General features: G+C 39.2%; 1 protein-coding gene across 3 annotated transcripts; it reads left to right on the top strand.

Annotated features, from left to right (window-relative positions):
* The first annotated feature begins 3548 nt into the window (after positions 1-3548).
* Positions 3549-9798, top strand: LOC101162858 (zinc/cadmium resistance protein). Of its 3 annotated transcripts, none has more exons than XM_020708254.2 (6): positions 3549-3649; positions 6791-7444; positions 7707-7913; positions 8022-8287; positions 8378-8565; positions 9303-9798. In XM_020708254.2, the coding sequence occupies exons 2-6, from the start codon at positions 6799-6801 to the stop codon at positions 9613-9615; spliced, it is 1620 nt and encodes a 539-aa protein (XP_020563913.1). In that variant the 5' UTR covers positions 3549-3649; positions 6791-6798; the 3' UTR covers positions 9616-9798. The 3 variants fall into 3 exon arrangements, with proteins under 3 accessions (XP_020563913.1, XP_020563912.1, XP_004075700.1); XM_004075652.3 differs by lacking the exon at positions 3549-3649 and adding an exon at positions 4136-4509; XM_020708253.2 differs by lacking the exon at positions 3549-3649 and having other exon boundaries at positions 4135-7444.
* The last annotated feature ends 515 nt before the right edge of the window (positions 9799-10313 follow it).

The raw sequence follows: 10313 nt of genomic DNA, 5'->3' as shown, positions 1-10313 counted from the left end.
CTCTTGTGTGGAAAGGGTTTCATTGCACACAATTGATGATTAGCACACAGTGACAAAATCTGATTATTGGATTTTTTTTTAATGATCTGTGCATATTTTTTTTAATCAGAAAATGTGAGATTATTCTTTTAATCTGGTGAGATTTAGCCCTGCATTTCACAATGTCACATTTGAACACAAATACATCCAGCTCTCCCCTTATTCTTTTCTTTTCATGACATCTTCACCTCCGTTCATGTTCTTCAGCAGTCTCTCTGGCATGTTTGCAGTGTCAAACTGGAGTTTACCTACTGACAAATGTTTATTCTCCTTTCTATCTATTCATCTGTGAGTTTCTATTTTTTAGGTTTCATACAACTGCTACTCTGTTGAGTCAGGAGGGCGATGTGCTCAGGGTAAAACATGTTCTCATGTTTTCCCCGCTGACCTCCTGTTCTGCTTTTTCACAACTCGTCTTATGACCAGAAACATTTCTTACTCTGCGCACTTGAGGATTTAGCAGAAGAAGAAAAAAATGGTTTTAATCCAGAGTCTGTGTTTTTATTACAGATTACAGAAGGTGAAAATCAGCTGGTAGCTCCTGCTGCAATAAAAAACAGAAATGGCTATAACCAGGATGAGGTACAGCATGCTGGTGGTAAATATTTGAAGGGTGTGGACCTCTGATAGTGCAGTGGGGTCATGAGAAATGTAGTTTATCTTTATAACAAACAAAAAAAGGGAATGTCCTTTAAAAGCACACAAAAAAAATCAAGGAAAACATACATGAAAGTACGATAAAATTCCCACTCTGCAAAGCATTAAGATCCACAGGTGGCTTTCTGAACATTGACACATGCTCACAAAATTGCCGTCTTTTGGCCCAGTTTAAGAAAAGAGAGTTGAACTGAAGACTGCCTTTCAGTCTGATCCAGTCAAGAATGTTGTGATGAAAAATAATGAAGCATAAAAATTTGGTTTGTGGTAAATATCTGGCATTTTAAAAACCAATATACCACACAGAAAGTCCCATTAAGAGGCTAAAATAGACCTTTCTATGGGGCGTGTTTATTTAAAACTCAATCCTTGTCATAAGAAAAATGTGGACCCTGTATTTTTTATATTGTCATTTGAAGAAAAAAAATATTTCTCTGACAATTGTCTCAGTTTTTAACCCCTTCATGTCTGACTTTATTTCAAAACATACAAAAAATCTATTTTTTTCACTCAAGGTGATTGAAAATTAACTGGAGTGTTGGATTTAATGGCATGTTGCAAACTGGCAAGAAGGGAACAATCATTTTAAATGGTTGTTGTTTTTTATTCATTTTATTGTGTAACATGCTGATGCTTTGTGAAGAAAGCAGAAGAAAGACAGGTTCTTATGTGGCCTGTAACTGTCTCTTTTAAAAAAAATAATTTTTTAACCGACATCACAACCAGCATTTTGTCTCACTGGAGACTGAAACAGTGGCTAGTAAACATTTGTGGCTAGTAAACATTTACACCTTTGTTTAGTAATTTTAATCATATTATGTGTGTAGTCAGATGTTGTCAAGCTTAACATGTCCACCCTGTCATGGTGAAATATCATTTAATATAAAGGCCTTTCCTAAATTAAAAATATACAAGTTATATGGTACACAGTCTACTTGCTTTGCTTTGCTTGCATATTGATTTTAGAGAAAATTACTTGTGCAAATACAGTGAAGAAATACAATCTGTGCATTTTGGAGGTTCACATAAGCAGGCCAGTCTGCACACTGGAGTGCTCTACATCACTGATGAACAAGCACCACACATCTTCTGCTTCATATCAACCTCCAGAAGACATGACCCTGTCGCCATCTGGGCCCACCTTGATTCAGTTCTGAAGATACTGAGAGAACATCACCCACAAGTTAGCATACTTCATTTTTTCAGTGATAGGCCTGCAACACAGTGTCGACAAAAAGGAAATTTCTTCTACGTCTCAACAGAACCCTACAAGTGTGGGTTCAAACAAATAACATGGAATTTCTTTGAGGCTAGTCATGGCAAGGGTGCACCAGATGGTGTGGATGGAGCCCTCAAGAGGTCAACAGACCGGATTGTAGCCCATGGAGGAGACATTCCTGATGCCCACAGATGGTATGAAAAGCTGAAAAGCCTGGAGACATCTGTTGAGCTGCTCTATGTCCCAGAGAGTGATATTGAATTGAAAGACTGAGGTACCTGCAATAGCTGCCAAAAAAGACTGCTTGGAGATGTGTCTCAGTGATATCGTTGTTGTTTTTTCTTCAAACCAAACAACATTTTTCTTCATTTTACAGTTGAATGTTTGACTTTCACTGTGCACATTGATGTTCAGAGGTTATCTCAATAATGCCACATTAATGGCTCATTTTTGGTGTTTTGCAATGTAAAGGAGAAGTGGATCAAAACCAGTCTGTTCACCTGATAATTTCACACTACATGGGAAAGGGACTTCAGGTAGTAATTTTCTTTCATTGATTGCAAAATGAGGTAGTTTAACGACCCTTTTAAAAATGTGTCCACCCTGTCATGCCCAGGGTCCACCCTGTCGTGGTACTGTCCACCCTGTTATTTTCCTATTCAAATAAAAATAAACAATTTATTTCTACCAGTTAGCAAAACTATCTGTGTGATTACTTTATTAATACATATGGGCCAAGTGGTTTTGGTTGAAATTTTCACCAGATATCTTTGTTCTTAGATTTTATTTAGAAAAGAAAGTGTAATTCTTGCTGATTTTGTATAGTAAAAAATTGTTTGCGCTTAATTTCATTACTATCAAAGTACTTTTCTTATTAGCTAATACACAGTTTTGACAAAGGGACTAAATCGCTTTCTGAAAATATAAATTTTATATCCATGATCTAATTACAATGTATTTAATCTACTCTGAAATTGTCCATGGCAGGGTTTATATTTCTTTGGTGTAAGCATTGTCTGTTTGCAGTTAATTTGTAAAAGGTGTGGGATCTTGACCAACATGCATTTCTAACAGCACAGCATCCACCTAACACAATAAATGTGAAGTTAAATGGGAAATCTCATATTTTTTGGTGGGATATTGGGAAGTCTCAAAGGCACCTTATGGTGATATTGACCCATGACAGAAGCAGAGAATCTCAACCAACTAAAACTACTAATCATTATATTTATCTGCTAAAAAATTGGAAAATTATTTTACTACATGGCAAAGTCTATGGTAAAAAACAAAAGGTTGGTATTGAAATTGTATTGGATACTGCTTGTTTTCTTTAGAAACCAAACGAAATTTCTCTGTGATCTCTCAATGTGTTCGTACATCTACATGTATAATACTATACAGAGAGAGTCTTTAGGTTTCAGATTGATTTCCGTTCTTTTCGTTTGGCGGCAGCAGCATTTCAATGCCTCCTCCTCGCCGGGTCTTTCCTCAGATTTAGCTGTGGTTCAGGAATGTGCTGGCACCAAGTTGGAACAGGGATTACGCCGGGGTGTCAGCCCGTATCTGACCTGTTGATTCACAGCCCAGCGGAGTGAAACACGCATGGGAGCCAAGGGACTGCAGCATCATGAGCAGCCAGCAGTGTGGGTCCACCACAGCACAGAGTTTTACAGTACTTCAAGTGACAGCAGTTACTGCAAGGCTGCAGCAGAGAGGAGATGGTTAACAGTTAAGGTAACAAAGCCCCCTATGACCTTTCTTCTGTTTAACTTTCAGATCCTATGGAGCAAAAGAAAAACTAATTGAACTGTTTTCCTTTTGAAAATTGACTAAATCTATAAGATTATTACTTATTATGACTCAAATTTAAAGTAAGTACTGCAAGATGGACAAAAATGAAAGAATGAAAGATGATAACTTGATACTGAAATTAGTCAAATACAATCACGAGGAAGTCAGAATCTAAAAAAGTTTCATTGCTTTTTGGGAAACATTTTTGTATATCTCTGAAAAAATTTGGTTTCATTAAAAATGTCTCTTATTTTGAAAAGATAGAGACAAACTTGGCATTTATGCCTCTGCTGAGCTGTGGAGCAAATCCAGGAATCACATAAGATTTATGAACGTGTTTAACATAAAACGACTGCTTACATAACTGTGATCTACATTAATGCACTGTGTAAATGGTCTTCTTTCACTCTTTTTTTTTTTAGATTGTATTATAAGGTGGAATCAATGGCATTATGGAGGGGCCTCAGAAATCTTAGATCTCACTTTTCAGTGTAATCCTGAAATGTAATCCCATTTTAATCCTGACAGCATAGGGAGGGTTTAATTAGTGCACATTAGCTTCACTAGGCCGGCTCATGAAAAGTGTGTGAGCTGCATCAGGCTGGATTCTGTCCCACCAGCATGCTGAGGAGGGAATGCAAACAGAAACCCTCCTGGCTGCTCACATGATGAGGGCAGAGCAGAGGAGGAGTGTGGGACACTGGGACAGCGATGGGAAACATCATGAAGTTCATTTTTCTGATAACGCCGCAGCGCTCCAGCTTCCCTTTGATCGCTGTGTGAGGGGTGTCCACTTCTCTGCGGTAACTAAACTTTGTTCTACATCTAAACTACACAGACTGTTATTTTTCTGAATGTACTGTAATTAACTGTAAGATCTGAATGCGAGACTTAGAATTCCAACAGAGAACAAACCAAAAACAAAAATCAGGCAAAGGATGTAGAACAGAAGATTAAAAAAGTACCCAAAATAACCTGACCTTTGTAAGGGGGATAACTGACAGTTTTATTCAAAATCCAGATTTTTAATAAAAACTTACAATTATTTTAGTAGAGTGTTTATTTGGTAAGAAGAACCTCTATAAGGATAAAAGGTTTTTAAAAAGTTTAACCATTTGTAACAGTTTAGTTTCTTAAAAACTACAAAACGAGAATATCAGGTTTTCTGAGCAAACCTCAGGGTATTAAAATGTAACTTTAATAAGTTCTTAATGACAAATTTAAAAGCCAAAAGAGCTTTTTTCTTGTTTTACCTTAAGTTTGAAAAAAACGATGATAGATTCAAAACATTTATTGTCATTTCTGAAAGTATTTAAAACAAATGTGAAGTATATCTTCCCATAAAAAGGTGAACTGTCATTTGTGCCCTACAATACATGTTCTGAAATATGTTACTGAGTTAAAAAAAAGCTTATTTTTTTTATCATATTACTCTTGCCGAATCTAAACTTGAGGCAGTGCTGAGATCTTGTGCCACCAAATTCTGAAAATGTGTTAATTTCTGCCAAAACATGCACTGCAATCCTGCATCACAGTCAGCTTGTGTGCATATAGACCCACCACTGCTGGAAAAATGCTGCAATCTTCAATGTTCTGTGCTCTAAACTCATCAACTGAGTCCTACTCTGAAGATACCAGTTAAATCCCAAACAAAAGGCTGCAGAGCGTGAGAAAATAGACATGATTTTTCGATTAACATGTTCAGTAGACATAGACAGCACAACACAGGCAGAAACAATGGACCAAAGACACGGACAGTGGACACAAAAACACATTGTTGGCACAAACAAAACCCAATAAAGATATTCCTAAATAATCTTTGTATGTCGACTGTTGCCTATTTGGGCTTTGATAGCAGAATTAACTACAGTACTGTGGTTATACAACCCAAAATGTGATGTCCATGCATGTAGGCCCCAGGGTCTTTACAGGTCCAAACCAGGGATGTCAAACTCAAATTCATAGTGGGCCAAAATTAAGCAGTGAAGTAAAGTCACGGGCCAAACACAATATTTATTGAAAAATTAACTCCAACTGATACGAAATGTTTAACCTTTTCATTTAGTGTCTTCTTATGTTGTATTCTTTTGTTGCAATCACGTTAGCTCCGCACACAAGACAAACAGGTCTGTCTTTATATTCGTGAACAGGTAATCTGCCTTCCCCTGTCTTGAAAGCTCCTGTTGTCCATCTTTTATTTGGCCATTTTTGTGGAGAGTGAAATTAATTTGCCAGATGTGACTGGAGCAATGACGTCAACAGAAAAAAAGGAGTGCTTGCCCTTTTCCGTCTGCACGCCAACGTACTAGCAAAGCATTTTGGAATTTGTAGTATTAGAAGTACAGTATATACCGCGGGCCAGCTCTAATGCACATTTGATGAGATTTGCAGGCCAATTATAATTACACTGCGGGTCAATGGGCCTGAGTTAGACACATATGGTCCAAACCCTCTCAGTCTGCTTACCTGCATTTATTTCCAAAACATCTAACATTGACCTGTTCATCTGCTGGATTTATTCCTGATCTCATCCATCCTTAACTCTCCCAAAGAGAATCTCAACTTCATCTCTGCTACCTCTGCCTTCTGTTTCTTTCTCAGTCATGCACTGTCTCACCAGAGTCTTCGACACTTTTCATATCATTCTTGCTGACATTCTTTTATTAATTTGTCACACATCACCCCTGAAACCTTCCTCCATTTGCTCCAACCTCGTTGCCCATGCCTCTTCACCTTTTTTTCCACACTCTGGACTGTTGACCTAAAGTAAGTCCTCCACCTTCTTCACCTTTACTCCCTGTAGGCTGTAGCCTCATTGTTCCACTCGACTTCCTCTCGTTTACTCATAGATACTCTGTCTTGTTGTGATTTACTATCATTTCTCTCCATTCCAGATCAAACCTTCACCTCTCTAACTGCTCCTCCGCCTGCTCCCTGTTCTCACTACAGATCCCAATGTCATCTGGAGTGCTCAGTTGTACAATTTTGTTTACATTATCTCTGCTGTTCATTTAGAAATTGTGTTTTTAAGATCATTTTTAAGTGTGTCTTATAAAGCTAACTTGATGTGTGTTGTGCTTATAGTTGTAGGCATGTGGGTCCCGAACTGTTGCATGCTGGGAGCGAGCTTGCTGCTGCTATTGTGCCAGATTGCCATCAGTCAGCTGTGCAAGTCCCTCATCACCATGGTGGACGGGTTCCACACACTCTTTATCCTCCTTCACATGGTGCTTCCTCTTCCTCAAAATACAAACATTAAACCTCCATTGTCCCCTTTGGATTTTTCTACCTCTCCACCATCCATCCCCCTTTCTTTCACTGCCATTGCTCACACATCATGTGCAGAGTCACCTGTCAATACTCTGATCGCAGAGTCATCTTTGTCAGATCAGGGCAACCAGAAAGCGTCTTTTATCAACACACACCTATCCCGATCCCCCAAAGCTTTGCAGACATCTACAAACTGCAGTCTGTCCTACACCAACAGCAGGATACAAGCTGTGGGCAGGTTTGTTTCCTCTCTCCTCCTGGTGTCTCTGTGCATTTCCTACTTCATGGAAATCATCAGCTTTATTTTGGAACCACACCCAGTGCAGCACCCCCTGCTGCCCGTAGTGATCGGGGCTGTCAGTCTGCTCTGTAAGCTGACGGTGTTCGTGCTGAACTGGACTCAGGACCACTGGGCCCAGAGAAACAGGAAAGCAGAGACTGAGTCCCACCTGGAAATAAATCACAACGGTAATTTGTGTAAAAAGGATGCTAAATCCACTTTATGGAAATTGTTTTTTTTTTGTCTTTTTGTAGTTTAATTCCTTAATTTTTGTGGGAAAAAGTGTTCATCTTAAAAAACTGCATTAGATGGAAAAAAATGTAAATTATGTTTAGAAACAATTTGGGTTGCCTTTGCAGTGACAGTTGCTGCAGTGTAAATTCAGCGGCGAGACACTGAGATAAAACTCTGCTCATGCTTGTTTTTCATTCCTTTCTTCAACTCCCACAGTCTTGGCTGAGGGGGACTCCACAAACACACAGAAGTCTGAAGAGGGTGTCCCATCAGGAGATCGTTTTGCTGTCCAAGCGCCGTTCCATGATGGAGCGCTGGTCCTCTGTAATCCAATGACCTCCAGCCTTCCTGATAGTGACTGTAAAACTGCACAGAAGCAACTAGAAAACATGTGTGAAGAGCAGATTCCTTCAGCAGACAATAGTGAGAATTGTGTTAAATGCAGCACCTGCATGATACCTCCTGTTCAAACTTTTCTGCATAGATGATTTTATTCAAAGAGAATTTTCTGGTTTTATTTTTCTCTTTCAGGCCATCAAACCACATCAGCCTGTAAATCATTTCCATATTTGGAGCCATCTGTGTCGAGAAGCCAGTGGCCAGTCTGCCACCTGTCCTTCATCTTCATGACTGAGGGATTGTTCACATCTCTTCTGGCTTTGATCAACAGCCTGGTGACTCTGCTGATCTTGCCACAGCACCTGCACAGTTCTGGCGCCTGCAACGTCCTGGTGTACCTGGACCCCAGCCTCTCCCTGCTGGCTGTGATCACGATGATTGCCACAGCTGTGCCACAGGTCCACCTTAATAATAGCCTTTGATTGTTAAAAATCTTGATGTAGGTCTGTTTGAAACCTGAAGTGACAGCTGCTGATGTTCCCGTGCAGCTGTACAGGTTGGGGCTCCTGCTGCTCCAGGCTTCCCCTCCACACATTTCTGTGACTGACCTGGCTCGCAGGCTGGCGAGCGTGCCAGGAGTTCAGGCGGTGCACGACCTGCACATCTGGCAGTTGAATGAAAGGCTTGTGGTGGCTTCAGTCCATGTGCACTGCTCCTCTGGCTTTCGAGTTCATAGGTGAAGTGTAGCTCTGTTGTAAAATTCAAATTAAAGTTCAAAATATGTATTTTTTACAACATTGTTTTAATAGCCACAGAAAATTAAACCACTGCTTAGTTTTGTGGACAAACTCAAGCCAATAGTTTGGAAGACTCCCTAGTGGCTCCTCCTTGAGTTTGCTTACATCACATCAGACCAGGTTCCCTTTGAGTTCTAAGTTATAAAATAAAAATAATAAAATAAATTAAAACATATCAATAAATAAAACGGAACCAAAACTGCTATAAATGTGGTGCATGTTTCACTTTTCTGTCTGTTGAACTCGAAAGTTGTTCAATAACTGGAAAAATACCTTTTATTCTTAAAACTATTTATATGTTAAGAAATGCATAGTAAGAAGTTATATGTTTTTGATCAAAATAGGTTTGTTGTCATCTAAATGACAAAAATGAAAGTGCATTGTAGAACAAAACTGGCACAACTTAAACATTTTTAGAGAACTAATATTGAAAATATGCTCATTTCTTTTAGAGTATGGCATATTTAAACTGCTCAATAAGGTGATTATTTTTTAAGTTCAGTAACATTACCATTTATTTTCCATTTATAGGGATTTTATATGATATAGCTAAAAAGCATTTTTCCAAAAATCTTTCAAAAAGATCAGACAGTCCAGATTGTCTATGTTAACAGAAATAAAAACCTTTCCAGAAAACTGTTTTCATCACTCCTAAAAGGATGTTTCCTTTGTGTAGGTGTGGTGACCTTTTGTCAGGGGTCTCAAAGGTGTTGAAGGGTGTAGGAGTGAGCTGCTGCACTGTTCAGCCGGAGTTCATTTCCTGTCCTGCAGCCCCCTTCAACAGCCTTGGTGACGCCTCCCCCATCATCCACAGAGAGGACCCATCCCCACGCGCCCGTCCCGCCTGCAGCCTTGCCTGTGGAAAGGCCTGTGCTGGGAGCATGTGTTGCTCTCCTCCTAAAGAGGAGGTCCAGGGTGTGCTGAGACCACCAACTGGAGAAACAAATGAAGAGCCTTCAACTCTGGTTCTGGAGAACACATGCCTCTAAATGTGAGAATGATGTTTTCCATTGAGATACTGTGAAAAGGTTCTCTTGTGCTACTTCAAAGATGTGTTTGCTATATTATCTGAGATTCTATATTTGCTTGTATGAATGTAGCCTCATTTACAAGTTTTATCTGCACAACTGTACTCAAATAAAATACAATAAAATTTACTTTAAAAAGGGAAATTGAGTTGTCATAAATAATCAAATAAACTGCCTGTTCTGTTGCCAAGCAGTAACAATTGTATGCACTGTGAAATATTTTTACCCTCAATCATTTAGTTTTATTTTGATTTTTTGCTGCTTGATAAAATCAGTCAAATACAAGTGTAATTTTTATTTGTTTTATTTTTTGCTTTGATTTTCGGCTGCGTCCATTAGGGGTCGCCCCAGCGAATCAAATCATCTAATTCCCTCTCTTCCGCATCCTCCTCACTCACACCAACCATCCTTGTGGCATGTTCGGCTACATCTCTGTTAAACCGTGGAAGATATTTGGCAACTAAAATAAATTAAAATATAAATTCATTGCCTGAACATGAGTTTTGGCTAGCTCGTTCAGATTTCTGTGCCAGCGACAGGAATAAAGAAAGAAAGCAGCGTTTCTCCACCGTGTCTCACCTGCGAGACCCCGCCTCTATGTGTTTTTATCCAACCAATCACATTGATCGCGATTTGCATGACGCACGGTTCACTCTTAA

This window comes from Oryzias latipes, chromosome 13 (assembly GCF_002234675.1).
Source record: "Oryzias latipes chromosome 13, ASM223467v1".
NCBI classification, from domain to species: domain Eukaryota; kingdom Metazoa; phylum Chordata; class Actinopteri; order Beloniformes; family Adrianichthyidae; genus Oryzias; species Oryzias latipes.
The sequence above is the reverse complement of the archived record's forward strand: the minus strand, read 5'-3'. Positions and strand labels throughout refer to the sequence as shown.

Excerpts from the sequence above, each read along its gene's own strand:
- LOC101162858 (XM_020708253.2), top strand. The coding sequence starts at position 6,772 with ATGTGTGTTGTGCTTATAGTTGTAGGCATGTGGGTCCCGAACTGTTGC. Across the intron at positions 7,914-8,021 it reads GATTCCTTCAGCAGACAATA|GCCATCAAACCACATCAGCC; the intron begins GTGAGAATTGTG and ends TTTCTCTTTCAG. Across the intron at positions 8,288-8,377 it reads TTGCCACAGCTGTGCCACAG|CTGTACAGGTTGGGGCTCCT; the intron begins GTCCACCTTAAT and ends GTTCCCGTGCAG.